A 16,258-nucleotide genomic window follows, 5' to 3' on the forward strand; every position below is an offset into this window, starting at 1 on the left:
TTTTTTTTATTCAGATGTGCTCTGGGCAAAACCTCAAAGCGTGTGCACCACAAAGTAAAAATATATTTTTAGCCTGTAAAAATATGGAAAGATAATTTCAGTGTCATTTAATGTTTTCTGAATTGGATATGGAAGAAGTAGCCACACGGAGATAGAAGCTAAGATGGTATAAATCAGCAGCTATTGATTCTGGAGAGAGGAGAGCCGTCTGTTTTGCGTCATTTAAAGGTTTTGAGAGTAGGGCTTTGATGTCAGAAAAAGATCAGAGTTCTCATTCTACTGCTTATCTGCTCTATGACAACAGACAAGTCACTTGGCTTCCTTCTGTGGATACTACCCAACTTATAAGGGCTGCTGAGAGATTAAGTAGCATTTGTGTAAAGCACTCGGCACATGGTAGGTGCTCAGAAATTATCATGACAGTCAAAATCACATTATGTGTGTTCAGTGGCATTTGCTCAAGCCCAGATCATGCATCTGATGATATCACAGGCTGAAGTGGTGATTGAAGGAGCTATGAACTGGCCCTGTGCTTAGGTTGCCCCTAAGCTCTTGGAGAGGTTGGTCAGCAGCTGTAAACACTGAGAGATCCGAGAATTCAAGCGCACGTAGGCCTCCCCATGAAAGAAAGAGGCTCTCAACTCAAGGCAAACATGAATCTGGCACAGAAAGAGTTCAGGACACATCCCAAAGGCAATTAAACTCATGCATAGATTTTAACTGTTTTGTCATTCCAGGTGTCCTGAGCTAGAAAGCAAGTCAAATTATTTAAATATAACAATGCATCACTTTCTAGAATCATCTTGATGAGTAGAAATCACTCACACGGACTTACCTTACAATCCGATTACTGAAATTCCCACTAGGTCACCAAGGAGAAGTTGAAATTTGTTTCAACAAGGCAGTCATTTTTGAGAGTAATAACTCAGTACTGGCAGTAGGTAAACTCGGATGCAGACTTTTCTTCTGACACCCAGTAGCTACCTCTGTGATCTTGAGCTAGTTGCTTCACTTTTCTAAGAATCAGTTTCCTCATCTGTAACGTTGGAATAATTATATCCACCTGGCAGGATTGGTGTGATGTCTGCAAAGGATATTTTATATAAAGTAGCTACCACATTGCCTGGGACACAGATGGAACTGAAGAAAAGGTAGTTATTGTCATAGTCTGATTCTCTGGACAGATTTATTTATTTACTTACTTATTTATTAAAGTTTTATTTATTTAAGTAATCTCTACACCCAGTGTGGAGCTTGAACTCACAACCCTGAGATCAAGAGTCGCATGCTCTTCTGTCTAAGCCAACCAGGAGCCCCTGGACAGATTTAAATGTAGCAATTCTATTTAGCATAAGGTTCAATTAAACAAACGATGCCATTATTGACCACTGGGCTGCGACACAGATCATGTTTTTGACTTTAGGTGGAAGCTGTCCAACTCATAGCTGATGGGAAAGCTCCTCGGATTCCCCAGCTGGAAGAAGGGGCAACATATGAAGGTATCCAGAAAAAGGAAAATGCTGAGGTATTTATATCAACTCAATAGCACACCTTAATGTTCTTGGCCCTTTACTTTTTTTTGGGGGGGGGGTAAAAATATGACTTTATTTTCATACGGGTAATTTTTCTACAGGGTCAACATTTTCTTCTCAAAAATAAAAGAAGAAACTCAAAGCTTAGAACTGGATCACTTGGCCCTTTCTCTTCTTATCTCCTCCCAGTTCAAAATGCTTGCATCTCTTAATGGCCAGCATCCTCTTGGACCTGCAGTTAGGTTCAACACATTCAAGCCTCAGCACAATCTTCTTTGTGGTTTTAGCCTTCTTCCGGAAAATTGGCTTTGTCTGCCCACCATAGCCACTCTGCTTCCGATCATAGCGCCTCTTTCCTTGGGCATAAAGGGAATCCTTGCCCTTCTTATACTGGGTCACTTTGTGAGGCTGATGCTTTCCACACTTCTTACAGAAAGTCCTTCGGGTTTTAGGAACGTTGACCATTTCTGCAGCAGCGCAGTCGGGAAACGGCAACTACGATCCTCGCCTCGCTCCACTCTCGCCTTGGCCCTTTACTTTTAAGTAGTTCCCAATGTACCATTTCCTGGCCGAAAGGTAGATCTCCAAGTCTCCCTGTTCTATTCTGCCCCAACCCTACTTGACCACTGACGGGGAGAAATGTTTCTATTACTTTTGACATTCATAGCAGTAGGAGTACAGCCTGTGCTTTTTGCTGTCCTAGATTTCTTGGGATCAATCAGCTGAAGTTTTACATAACTGGATCCGAGGTCATGATAAAGTCCCTGGAGCTTGGACAGAGATAAATGGACAGGTATGTTCTAGGGGACCAATTTTGTGTGTGTGTGTGTGTGTGTGTGTGTGTGTGTGTTACCTTTCTAAAAGGTATTACACATAGACCCACTTTTGCTAGGTAACCTGGGGCAGGTTACTTACCCATCGGGTTTCCTTATTGTAAATGGGACTAATAATAGTGCCTCTTGTATTGGTTATAGGTCACTGTGAAAACTAAATGGGTCAATGCATATTAATTCACTGAAGTACTTAGTCTCTGTATAAGTACTCAATAAATGTTAACTATCATAGTGCTCAATAAGTGATAGCTAATTGTCATAGAATTATAATCACAAATCAATTAGCATCACATTCTCTTGGTTAGTCTGAATCCAGTCCTGTTTCCACTAACTGACCCACAGACCACCCTGTATTTCCCACCAGTAATTGCACTGGACGTGAACAGTCCAGTGTTGGTCCCCATATCTGCTCTCGCTGACTCCCCAGCACCACCTTCACACCACTCTGAAAACCCTTGCTTCAGGCTCTGAAGTCTGCGAGAACTCTTTGTCTCATTCACCTTTGAATCAATGTGAATAGATGATAAAAGTCATCCGGATCTCTTCAGTAATATCTTCATAGATTATCTCTTAATTGTGTCATCCCTACAGATGCTTGATACCATTTCCCACATTGAGGTATTCCAATTTTATCATAAATGATAATCCCAGCTTGAGGTTGCTTACAAGACGTGCAGCTGGCACACGCCCCTGTCTGTAGGTGTAACTCCCTCCTCTCACAGTCTGGGTTTGGTCTCTCTCTTAGATGGTCACGTTCTACGGCTCATCATTATTGAAAAGCTCTGTCCCTCCTGGAGAACCACTGGAAATTAAAGGTGCCAAGAAGCCTGGTCTTGTTACCAAAAATGGACTTGTTCTTTTTGGTAATGATGGAAAAGCAGTGAGTGTTCAATACGGTCACCTACAAAGTAACGTTTTTGGTTTCCTTCTATAACCCCAACTGCTAAGGGAGTATCTTTCTCAAGATAATCTGGTTTCACAGTGCAATATGGGGGAGCTCTAGATATCTGTGCTCTGTTTCTGAGGCAGCTCAGGGTGCCAGGATGAGAACGAGGCTCCCTGGGATATGCCTCAAGGATGTGCATGGTCTGTTTTGTGATATAGTAGAAAGAGCTTGGAATTTAGTCAAGAAACATGATGAGAACCCTTCCTCTGCCACTTACCAGCTGAGGGGAGGGTGCTTCTCCCCTCTGAGTCTTCATTTCCCGGTCTGTAAAACAGAGTGTGGTCTCATAGGTCTGCCTTATCACTAGAGTCTGGTAGGATAAATAGGATGGATATGGGACTCTTCAGAGGCTCCTTGCCTTGCCCCTCATGCAGGTACCCCCTCACACTGCCTGTGCTTGGGAGCAGGGGCTCTTGGCTTCAGTGAACTCTTTGAAGAAAGCAAAGGGGAATTTGCAGCTTGCACATATATTCTGGTAGGCTGCACAGTCCAGCTAGTCCTGGGTTGTAACCCCAGCTCTGTGACTAACTAGTGGTGTGGCATTGGGCAAATTCCTTAACCTCATTGATCCTCCATTTCCTTATCAGGAACATGGGGATATAATGGTACCTGCTTCCACCAGGGTTTATGTGATTAAATAAGACACCTATGTATGCACATACCTATAGCACTGTGCCTGCAGCAGAGGATGACCATAAGAGAAGGAGAACGGATCGTTGGAGTAGTGGGAGGAGGAGGAGGAGTTATAAAGGGCTTTAGTCTAAATATATACATCCAAGTGTCCATTTTGTCAGAAGCTAATTATCCATTTCGAGATGTATATCTACCCCTAGACTTCACTTGCTCCTTTCTGCTGTCATTAGTAAAATACCACTTCTGTCCTTTTACACATAATGGTGAGTGCTTTCAATCCACATTTTTGTATTTGTATTTGCCAAATACGCTGATCTTTGTATTCCTAAAATATGTGACACTCCTTCTCTCACCGACCTCACTTTTGAATTGTCCTAATCTTCCATCCTTTGGCTTGTTGTGTTGCTATTTTGTAGCTGATGGTGAGAAGTCTGCAGTTTGAAGATGGAAGAATGATTCCTGCTTCTCAGTACTTTTCAGCCGGGGAGACATCCGTGGTAGAACTTACCCCCGAAGAGGTGAAGGTGGCAGGGACCATCAAGGTGAACATGTGATGTCTTTAATGTTGCTCTGACCTTGAAACTGCAGCAGTTATGTAACTGAACCCTCGGTCTTCAGAATAGTGAGCCCACGCTGTCTTGCCTCTTTTTTGTAGTAGCTGCAGTAGGAAGTCGACTCCAAAATTTGTAGGCAAATTTATTTCTCATTCATAAAATGTTGTAAGGCAGTTTCAGGTCTACATAGGGGTGAAGGGTAAAGCTGGAATGTAAGGATTAGGAGTGGAGTCATTCGGGGACCCAAGCTCTGCTATCTTCAAGGTCACCATACAGGTCATGTACTTCCCAGACAGCTAAGAAGGGCAAAAGAGCACACTAGAATTGTGTGAAGGAGGTTTTTCATGGGTCAAGACTAGGAGTCAAGTTTACTTCCGCTCATATTCATTGGCTTGGAGTTGGTCATACGGCTGCATCTAACTTGAAGAGATGCTGAAAAATGTAGTTAAGCCATGTATCCAAGATGAAAAAAAGTAGGTTTGATTGAGGACCTGACCAGTCTCTGCCTCTGTGTTCTTCATGGCACATCCTTCATTAAAATTATCCTTGCTGTATAGGTCATCTGGGCTGGAATTTTAAGCAATGTCCCTGTTATTGAAGACTCAACAGACTTCTTTAAATCTGGAGCAAGCTCAATGGATGTTGTCAGGTAAAACAGTCACCCTATTGACTCACACCCCTCCCCTAGGGATTTTGACTTTGACTTTGAAACTCAAATCCAATCCTTTGTTCTAGATGTTATCACTGTACCATAACCATTATACTCTGTTTCTCTTTTCTTCGTCCTTTTTGGATTGTTTGTTTCCATGGTCAAACACATATATTTGCTCCTTCCTCTTTGTTGCTAGCCAGAAGTTGTTTTCATATCTCCTATATACCTAGAAAACCAATGCTTGTAATTGTTGGTTTCTTTTTAAAATCTGTCCTCACGTTTCTTAGCTGATTTTCCTCCCATACAGCATTGGAATGGGAAGTTCTGGATGAGAACATTTATCAGGAATTACCTACATAGTCTGATTCACAAGGAGACCCAACATTGATTATGCTTCCCCCAATATCCTTTTTTTCCCCTATACCCCAGAATTACCCAGTAAGATACATCTAGAATAAGGACTGTCAGGATACTTGCAAGAGGAAGAATAATTAACCTGTAGTTAAAATTTCTCTACAGAGGTTTATGGCAAGTTGAAAGAGCTAGAGTCCCAGAAGGCTCTATTTTATGGTTTAAAAAAAAAAAAAAAGTAAGTGTGTGAGGATCCTAACAGCGGAGAGTCTCTCAGAGGTATTTTTTTCATTGAGGGCCACACTATGGCCATTCATTAATTTAATAAGTTAAAGAATGCCACTCCTGATGTTTAAAAAAAAAAAAAAGTGAGTGTTCTTGATGGTTATTCTGTTTATTTGCTTATTCACTCACTTATTTCACAAAATTCATTTAGTATGTACTACATATCAGAAATAGTTTTTGCCCTGAGAATACAGACAGTCATGAATAGGAAAAATTTCTTCATTCATGGAATTTTTATTCTACTAATCCAAATAGTCACCTCCAGAGCAAACAGTATTATCAAAGTCAAGAGCTTTGGTTCCTCAAATTATAAATTTCTCAGCTATGGTTCATCAGTTTCCTAAAACTTCTAATTTCTCAACTAAAGATTTCAACACTATATATTTTTCACCAGCAAGATGCTCCTGTACAAATTGCCCATTTTCCACTTGAGTATCTGAATAATCGCCTGATACTATTATCTTGAACTGCCAAAGCACCTCTTTTGCAGAAAAAATAACTGAGCAACAACCATGGTGGTCTTTCTGTCTTGCATTTAGCATACCAGTGCTATTTCACAAATGGCAAATCGCAGCAATAATTTGAAAAATGAACAGCAAAAATTCAAAGGGTTGGAAGAGACTTCAAAAATTATCTTGACCTAGTGCATGATTCTACTTAGTAGCTACACTAACCATGTAATACAAGGACATGTTTGTTTCATTCTTATACATGATCTAGAGACAATATTATACAATATGACTTTTGTTTCATAATCTTTACAGTGAGGGACTTTCTTTTATTTCTCATTCCTTGCTTATGTTTGAAACAAAAGGAACGGATTTTATTGCTTGCGATAGGTAAAATGTTTTTGCCTTGGTTTCTTTTCGTTTTAGCCATATAAAAAGTTAAAAAAAAATAATAGCCACTGTCTTTCAAGACAGTTTTTTAATTTAATTCTCCCAGTCTTACCCAATTTCTCCAGGTATTATCATGGATGATCTCATAGGCTATAAATACACATGTGACAGATCTTATCTCAAAGCAACTTGACAAACGTAATAATATGGTTCCCCTAAACCCTTTTAAAAATGTAAGTAATGTGAGTTGCTTCTTAACTTTAAGGCTGGTTGAAGAGATCAGACAGAAGTGTGGTGGGCTTCAGCTACAGAACGAAGATGTCTACATGGCCACCAAGTTTGCAGACTTCATCCAAAAAGTTGTGAGGAAACTGAGAGGAGAAGACCAAGAAGTGGAGCTAGTGGTGGATTATGTAAGCTTCTCCACGCTGCCTGAAATCTCCATCACTAAGACTCAAAAGCTATAAGGAAAGGCTATGCCTTTTGTTCATTTGTTTTTACATGTATGATCTTTTTGAGATAGGTGTTTTATTGAGATAAAATTCAGACACTGTAAAATTCACCCTTGAATTTTTTTTTTTAAAGATTTTATTTATTGGGGCACCTGGGTGGCTCAGTGGGGTAAAGCCCCTGCCTTCGGCTCAGGTCATGATCCCGGGGTCCTGGGATCGAGCCCTGCATCAGGACTTTCTGCCTGCTTCCTCCTCTCTCTCTGCCTGCTTCTCTGCCTACTTGTGATCTCTGTCAAATAGATAAATAAAATTTTTTCAAAAAAGATTTTATTTATCTATTTGACAGAGAGAGAGATAACAAGTAGGCAGAGAGGGAGGCAGAGAGAGAGAGGGGGAAGCAGACTCCCTGCTGAGCAGAGAACCCGATGCAGGGCTCGATCCCAGGACCCCAAGCTCATGACCTGAGCCGAAGGCAGGGGCTTTAACCCACTGAGCCACCCAGGCGCCCTCACCCTTGAATTTTTTCAAATATTTATTTTAGAGAAAAAGAGAGTGAGCGAGCAGGGGGAGGGTATAGGGGGAGGGAGAGAGAGAAGCTCAAGCAGACACCCCACAGAGTGCAGAGCCTGACCCGGGGCTCAATCCCAGGACCCTGAGATCATGGCCTGAACTGAAATCAAGAGTAGGCCAACTGAGCCATCCAGGCACCCCCAAATTCATCCTTTACAATGTATAGTTCAGTGGTTCAGGTTCATCACAGCTATCTGATTATGGAAAATTTGTATCACCCCATAAAGGAACCCTGAATCCACTGATTGTCATCATCTGTTCTCTCCCTGCTACCCCTGACCCCCAGAAACCACTAATCTCCTTTTTGTCTCCATGGATTTGCCTCTTGTAGATATTTCCTATACATGGAATCACATAATTTGTGATTGGCTCTTTTCACTTGAGCACCATGTGGTCAAGGTTCATCTATGTTGTCATGGGTGTTGTGTACATCACTCCTTCTGGCCGGATAGTATTCCGTGGTATGGATATACCACATGTTGTTTATCCATCTCTCATTGAATGGACATTTGGGTTGTTTTCATGTTTGCCTATTATAAATAATGCTGCTATGAAAATTCATGTGTAAGTTTTTGTGTGAACACTTGTTTTCTGTTCCCTGGGGTGTATACCTTGGAGTACAGCTGATGAGTCATATGGTAACTCTGTTTAACTGTTGGGGGAACTACCAAGCTCTTTGCCACAGTGGCTACACTGTTTCACAATCCCACTAGCAATATAGAAAGGTTCTAATTGATCCATGGCCTTGCCAATATTTGCTGTTGTCTGCCTTTCATATTTTAGCTGTAGGTATGAAACAGCATCTCATCGTAGCTTTCACTTACATTTCCCTGATGACTAATGAAATGCCCCTTTTCACGTGCTTATTGGTCATTTGTATATCCTCTTTGGGAAAATGTCCATCTAAATCCTTTACTCATTTTCGAATTGGGATTTTTGATTGTGTATGTTTAATGTTGAGTTGTAAGGGGCTTTTGTATATCTTGGATACTAGAGCTTAATCAGGTATATGATTTGTAAATATTTTCTCCCATTCTGTGGGCTTTTATTTTTTTCACTTTTTTGTCAGTGTCCTTTGACACACAAAAGTTTTTTATTTGATTAAGGTGAATTTATCTATTCTTTTCCACTGCCACTACAAATACCTTGCTTTATTGCTTTTTGCTTTACTGTGCTTCACAGGTAGTACATTTTCCACAAATTAAATGCTTGTGGCAGCCGTACATCGAGTAACTCTACTGGTACCCTCTTTCCAACAGCATTTGCTCATGCCTTATCTCTGTATCACATTCTGGTAATTCCCACAATATTTCGAACGTTTTCATTTGCGATTATATTTGTTAGAGTTTGCGATCAGTGTTAATCTGTGATCAGTGATCATGACCCACTGAAAGTTCAGGTGGTGGTTACTTTTTTTGTAATAAAATATTTTTTAATTGAAGTATAGTTGATAAAGTATTTTTTTAAAAGATTTTATTTATTTATTTGACAGAGATCACAAGTAGGCAGAGAGGCGGGGGGGGGGGGCGGAACAGGCTCCCTGCTGAGCAGAGAGCCCAATGTGGGGCTTGATCGCAGGACTCTGGGATCATGATCTGAGCTGAAGGCAGAGGCTTTAACCCGCTGAGCCACCCGGCGCCCCGATAAAGTACTTTTTAAACAGGTTATTTATTTATTTGTGTACTTGCTTATTTGCATACTTTCTTATTTATTTAATTTATTTGAGAGAGAGAGAGCAAGAGAGCCCAAGCAGGGGAACAACAGAGGGAGCAGGGAGCCCCATGTGGGGCTCAATCCCAGGACCCTAAGATCATGACCTAAGTCAGAGGCAGACAGTTAACTGACTAAGACACCCAGGTGCCCCTATTGCTAAAGTATTATTTTTTTTAAGATTTTATTTTTTTAACAGAGAGAGAGAGAGGGAGAGAGCGAGCACAGGCAGACAGAATGGCAGGCAGAGGCAGAGGGAGAAGCAGGCTCCCCGCCGAGCAAGGAGCCCGATGTGGGACTCGATCCTAGGACGCTGGGATCATGACCTGAGCCGAAGGCAGCTGCCTAACCAACTGAGCTACACAGGCGTCCTGCTAAAGTATTTTGAATTAAAGCATAGACATTGATTTTTTAGACATATGCTATTACATACCTAATAAACTACAGTATAGTGTAACCATGGCTTTTATATGCACTGGGAAACCAATAAATTCATTTGACTCACTTTATTGCAATATTCTCTTTATTGCAATAGTCTGGAACTGAACCTTCAGTGTCTCTGAGGGGAGGCTGGTGTACGTCTTGTCTTGCCCTTTTTGCTCCTCTATTTTTCTTTCCCTCCATTTTGATCGTATTAAAGAGAGTCTAGTATGCCATTTTAATCCCTTATTGTTTCTTTTACTATATTTTGTTAGTTAGTTTCTTAGTGGTTTCCTTGAGGAGTATAAGGAACATTTTTGTTTAAAACATTTCCAGTTCAGATTAAGGTCAACCTAATAACAATAGTAAAGAAAAACTTTGTTGTAATTTAGTTCTGCTCCCTATCCCCGCATTTGTGATACTATTGCCATACAAATTACATCTCCATACATTGGAAGGCCACCAACATAGTTTTATAATTATTGCTTTATGCAGTTGTCTTTTAAATCAGATAGGAGAAGAGTTAAAAACAAAAATACGTGTATCCTGACATATATTTCCTTTTATCAGTGTGCTCTATTTCTTCATGTGGATTCAAGTACCTTTCATGTTAGCCTGAAAGACCCCTTCTAGAACTTTCTGAAGAGCAGTGTGTTAGCAGTGAATTCTCTCAGTCTTTGTTCATTTGGGAGTAACTTAATTTCTCCTTTGTTTTTGAAGGCTGTTTTTGCTGTATATGGAATTGTTGGTTGGCAGTCTTTTTCTTTCAGCACTTTGGATATGCCATTATATTGTCTTCTGGCCTCCATGGTTTCTGAGCATTAGTCATCTGTTAATTTTATTAAGGATCCATTTTATGTGACAGGTTGCTTCTCTCCTGCTCCTTTCAAGATTCCATCATTATCTTTGGCGTTTGACCATTTCATTATGTTTCTAAAATGGATCTCTTTGAGTTTATCCTGCCTGAACTTCTTAGATGTATGGCTTAATGTCCTTCATCAAAGTTGGGACATTTTCATTCATTATTTCTTCAAATATTCTTCCTGCCTCTATCCTCCTCTCCTCTCCTTCTGGAACTCCCTTTACGCATGTGTTGGTACGTTCAGTAGTGTCCCATAGCCTTCTTTTGTCTTCCTGTTTTCAGACTAGATAATCTCTATCAACCTATTATCCAGTTTGCTAGTTCTTTGTTCCGCTTGCTTGAATCTACTGCTGAGCCCCTATAGTGAATTTTTTTTAAAAAGTTAGTTATTGCACTTTCCAGCTCCAGCATTTCTCTTTGGTTCTTTTTTTTTTTAAGAATTCTTATCTCTTTATTGATATTCTCTATTTGGTGAGTCATTGTTCTTTCACATTCCTTTAATTTTTTAGACATAGTTTCCTTTCGTTATATGAACATATTTGTAAAAACTTATTTAAAATGTTTCTCTGATAAATCCAGCATCTAGGTCTTTTCCAGAATGGTTTCTATTGGCTGTTGTCTGTCCTATGTATTGGCCACTCTTTATTCTTTCATGTTTCTTCATGTATCTTACGATCTTTTGTCAAAAACCAGCCATTTTAAATAACAGAATGTGGCAACTCTGGAAATAAGACCCCTCCTTTCCCAGGGATTATTGTTTTTGCCTTTTCTTTGTTTAGGGACTTTTTCAGACTAATCCTGTAAAGCCTGTATCCTTTGTTGTTTGCTGCCACCAGAGTCTCTACTTAGTGCTAACTTAGTCGTCAGCTAATAATCAGACATCAATTTCCTTAAATTTCTGGAACTGGTAAGTCTCTGAGCCTTTACTGAAGGACTCAGGTAGTTTGTGTAGAGCAAGCTCTGGGTCAGGTCACATAAAGACAAACATGGAATATAGAGCTTGACATTGGAAAGCTCTGTGGAGATAAGACCTCTGGGGAGCTTCTGGGCACCACTTGTCCCCCTCTGGTGACTAACAGACTGCTGGTTTTCATAGCCACTGTGGTTGTAAGGATTTTGGTTTTCAAGTTACTGCGGAGCTGTCAAGAGAGATAGGAAAGAGTAGGGCAATTAATACACCATAGAACTCACTGAGCTTACAGAGATTCAGCTGTTTTTCTTGAATAAATGTATTCTTTCGAGCTTTTGGTTAATTTCCAGAGCCTTAAGAAACATGATTTTGACAATAGTTTCTATGTTCTTGTGGCTTTTATGAAGGAGCAGATTTTTAGTGGGCCGTAGTCTACTATTCCAGAAATAATTCACCCATGTGTTTTTAATAAAATTTAGGTAAATTTGGGAAGCAGTTGAGCATCCTCTGGTTAAGAACATGAATTTGTTGTCAGACCCACCTAACATTGAATCCATGCAGCATTGCTTACCAGCCGTGGGAACTGTGGCAAGTTACTTCACTTCTCTAAGCCTTGGTTTCCTCATATTGGATGTGACAATAGTAATATCTACCTCACAGAGTAGTTGGGAGAATCAAATTAGATAATATATGTAAGGGGCGCCTGGGTGGCTCAGTCAGTTAAGCATCTGTCTTCGGCTCGGATCCTGATCCCAGCGTCTTGGGATCAAGTTGGGCTCCTTGCTCTATGGGAAGCCTGCTTCTCCCTCCCCCTCTGCTGGCCACTCTCCCACTCGTGCTTGCTCTCTCTGTCCCTCTCTACCAAATAAATAAATAAAATCTTAAAAAAAAAATAAAGACAATACATGTAAGACCCTTAACATAGTTCCAGAATGATGACTTTACAGAAGTGAACTATATGCAGAGACTAGACGCATCAAGTCAGATGAAGATTCCTTCATTATATCCTATATAAACACAATGGAAAATTTTCACAGAAATATTTCTTATCTGTGGGATAAGAGTAGATACCATCTTGATTTTTTTAATTTCTTCTTTAAGTATTCTCAATTTCTCTACGTGAAATTGTTTGAAAATCACTATATTTACTGTTTGTGAAATTTTTTGTATTATGAAATTTTATTCTAATAAAGCTCTTTTACATGTTTTTTCAGTTATTCCTCATAAATGTATGTAGTAGGTAGCATTATCCCCTTTTAATTTTTTTGAAGATTTTATTTATTTTATTTTATTTTATTTTTTTTTTTTTTTTAAAGATTTCATTTATTAATTTGACAGAGAGAAATCACAAGTAGATGGAGAGGCAGCCAGAGAGAGAGAGAGAGGGAAGCAGGCTCTTTGCCAAGCAGAGAGCCCGATGCGGGACTCGATCCCAGGACTCTGAGATCATGACCTGAGCCGAAGGCAGCGGCTCAACCCACTGAGCCACCCAGGCGCCCCTATTTATTTATTTTAGAGAGAGAACAGAGAGAGAGAGAGAGAAAGTGCACACGTGCAGGTTGGGGGAAGATAGGGAGAATCTCAAGCTGATTCCCTGCTCAGTGGGGTACCCACCGGGCTTGATCTCACAGTCCTGAGATCATGACCTGAGCCAAAATCAAGAGTCAGTTCCTTAGTCCATTGAGCCACCCAGGCACCCCTCCCTTTTGCACAGTTGAAAAAACTGAAGCTCATAGTAGTTAATGGACTAACCTAAATTCATTTGCTAGGGAATGGTCAAGAATAGAATTAAGGCAACACATTTGTAAGAGAGAGAGAAAGTGAAAAATGAAGAAGAACTTAAGGAAACAAAACTTAAAACGGGTGCCCATTCTAAAAGGAAACTTAATCCACAAAGGCAATTTCAAGGATTCAAATGAAAGCAATAGCTGTGCTCCATAGATGTGGCCACTAGATGGTGATGTTTCCATTATCTGGAGGTCTTTTGAGGTCTCTCATTTGCGTAAGGAAGAAAATTTGCGGTATTTTTAAGGCTGAACCTAGGGCAGTTTGGTCATCAGAGATGGTAGCCTCCAGGCTCAGTGGCCAATCTGAGCATCGTGAGGCCCAAATATTACATATGCTTGTCTCTTCTGGAGTGTAGGAACTAAAATCCTATCGACATAACATCTGCTGCATTAGTGAGTAAACTTTATTGCTATTTGGCATCAAATGGATAAGCAGAGAAATCCACTGAATCTATGAATATAATTCTCCATCTTAGGTTTCAAAGGAGGTCAATGAAATGACAGTGAAAATGCCGTATCAGTGTTTCATAAATGGACAGTTCACAGATGCTGAGGACGGAAAGACCTATGATACTATCAACCCAACAGATGGATCTGTGAGTAATTCCTTAGTGTGTGCAGTGACCACTGGTCATGAATTTTTAATTTATGCAGTTGTAAAATTGATAGATTAAGAAGTTACTTTATCCTATCACTTTGCCTCTCTGAGCACTTATTCTAAATGCTCTCTGTTTATTTCTTTCGACTCTTTAATTCTGGTACTGGTTGCTAGCTATAATAACCTATTTTATTGAGTGACTATTTATGCTGAATTTAGACAGATAACTATACCTAGACACATCAGAGGCACACCCTCAATAAAACTATATGCAGAAAAAGGTTCTCAGACTCTGCAAGCTCGTGGCAAGAAATTCAGCTTCCCTAAGCACCAGAAGAAATAGACATAGTCTTCCTAAATGTGCCTTTCCACAGTGTAGTGTGACATGAGGAGTCCCAAATTTCAGGCTAACAATTTCCATGTTAGATTTTGTCTTTACTATATTACTGAGTGTATTGATTTTCTGTCATTAATTCTTTGGATTTTATAAGTAACACCCTATTTTTCCTATTAATATGTTATTAATTCTAAGAGGCATATTTATATATCTCTAAATAAATGGCTTACTACTCCATTTTTATCTTGAAACAGACAATATGCAAAGTAGCCTATGCTTCTTTGGTGGATGTTGATAAAGCTGTAGCAGCCGCAAAAGATGCCTTTGAAAAAGGTGAATGGGGAAGAATGAATGCAAGAGAAAGAGGAAGATTGATGTACAGGTGTGGTTTTTAAAAACACAGATCTGCTATCTTGGGATATTAGCTAACATTGCCAAGATTTTTTAAGTTTCACCCAAATATTCTCATATGTACTTACTATATGCCTTCTGTTACACACATCATATAAAGTTCCATATATGTGAGTTCCTGATTTTTGTGTTATTGTTTGTAACAGTCAGGGTTCCAGTAGGCAGAAAAGTTCAGTAAGGAACCATTTAAAAGATGTGGGCAAGTTCGAGGGGTAATGAAGCACCCAGTTAGGGGCAGCAACGGGGGAAGCTATTCGTACTCTAAGGTCTGGGACAGAGGAAGGGGCTATTGCTGGAATCTGGCAAGATCCGTAGCTGTGGAAGACCACACTCCAGTGGTTTTTGGTGGAGGGACCCAGCAGCGGCTGAACCACAACCTATCTGTGAGGGAGCTGAGGAATGGAATCACGGATTACTTTCTCTCCCTGAGGATACTGCCCACTGGCTTCTCATTGGTCAAGCCCAATGACAGAGCATGGGATCCAGGGGATGGAATCTATAAAGGTCATCCTCCCAGTCACAGAGCGGTGTGGAGGCTGGATACAGAACAGCAAACAGGGAACATGTCGCACTTTTGTTGTTTCCAAAGACAAATTTCAAATCTTCTTGACCTGTAGGGAGTAGCAGTGAGAAGGAAAAATACTAAGGCCTGAAAAGCGTATTATAAATCTGTAACCGAGTATGCCAACATTAATTAGATGCGAGCATAAACTCACTTTTCTCCTTACCCAGAGCCAAATCGCTGACCTTAGTAGGATCTGGAAGAAACACTGAGGGAGGGGGCTTTCGAGCCCAACTTTAGAATGGTCCAAAAGGAACAACTCAGAGAACCACTGAAGGATGAAAAGAAAACCAGTGGTTGAGGGGAGCACAAAGGATGAATTTTGACTCTTTCAGAGCCATTAGACAATCCTTGACTTATCTTGCCCCAGAATCTAGGCACCTAACAGAAATCTGTTGTGGTGTCTCTAATTCACCCCATGTATTTATCTACCTTGTCCTCATCGGTTAGTGCCGGAAACATTCCCATACCAGCCAGAAATCCTCGTGTTCGTGGATTCTCATGGGTTGTACTCGCTAACATCTCCCTGTACATCCATGAACTGGCCACATTCCCTGTTTCCTGTCATCATTCTGCTTGCATTACCGTGGCTCAATCACTGTTCTACTTCTTCTACGTGTATGGGGCAAACGGTAGAGGCTTCCCACACTTCTTCTTTTTTGGAACTCTTGAAACAAATTATTTATGAGATGATGTGTTTAATGTCTTCCCTGCTGGACCATATTCACCATGAGGACAGAGACCTCATGCATGTGTGTTCACTTCTGACTTCTCAGCCCTTAGGAGGGCGCCCGGTACCTAGTAGGAGCTCAGTCAGTGTTTGTTGAATGAATTTCTTTCCCTGACCATACAGACTTGCAGACCTACTGGAAGAGAACCAGGAAGAGTTGGCAACCATTGAAGCCCTTGATTCAGGCGCTGTCTACACCCTGGCTCTGAAGACTCACATCGGAATGTCTGTGCAAACATTCAGATACTTTGCTGGCTGGTGTGACAAGATTCAGGTAAGCACGA

At 40.5% G+C, this 16,258-nt stretch overlaps 2 protein-coding genes across 2 annotated transcripts in view; one reads left to right on the top strand and one right to left on the bottom strand.

Moving 5' to 3' along the window:
* The window catches only part of ALDH1L2 (aldehyde dehydrogenase 1 family member L2), a 54,459-nt gene that overhangs the window by 16,038 nt on the left and 22,163 nt on the right, over positions 1 to 16,258 (top strand). The window contains exons 5-13 of the mRNA XM_059402195.1: positions 1,424 to 1,525; positions 2,236 to 2,325; positions 3,111 to 3,245; positions 4,361 to 4,486; positions 5,056 to 5,147; positions 6,891 to 7,038; positions 13,813 to 13,932; positions 14,526 to 14,653; positions 16,098 to 16,248. Coding sequence (XP_059258178.1) covers positions 1,424 to 1,525; positions 2,236 to 2,325; positions 3,111 to 3,245; positions 4,361 to 4,486; positions 5,056 to 5,147; positions 6,891 to 7,038; positions 13,813 to 13,932; positions 14,526 to 14,653; positions 16,098 to 16,248 — 1,092 coding nt within the window. The remainder of the gene's footprint in view (positions 1 to 1,423; positions 1,526 to 2,235; positions 2,326 to 3,110; positions 3,246 to 4,360; positions 4,487 to 5,055; positions 5,148 to 6,890; positions 7,039 to 13,812; positions 13,933 to 14,525; positions 14,654 to 16,097; positions 16,249 to 16,258) is intronic.
* LOC132020488 (large ribosomal subunit protein eL42) lies at positions 1,590 to 2,058 on the bottom strand. The gene has a single exon (XM_059404627.1). The coding sequence runs from the start codon at positions 1,995 to 1,997 to the stop codon at positions 1,677 to 1,679; it is 321 nt and encodes a 106-aa protein (XP_059260610.1). The 5' UTR covers positions 1,998 to 2,058; the 3' UTR covers positions 1,590 to 1,676.

The sequence above is a fragment of the Mustela nigripes genome, chromosome 6 (assembly GCF_022355385.1).
Source record: "Mustela nigripes isolate SB6536 chromosome 6, MUSNIG.SB6536, whole genome shotgun sequence".
NCBI lineage: Eukaryota > Metazoa > Chordata > Mammalia > Carnivora > Mustelidae > Mustela > Mustela nigripes.

Bases quoted from the DNA above. Each gene is read 5' to 3' on its own strand.
- LOC132020488 (XM_059404627.1), bottom strand. From the start codon at position 1,997: ATGGTCAACGTTCCTAAAACCCGAAGGACTTTCTGTAAGAAGTGTGGA.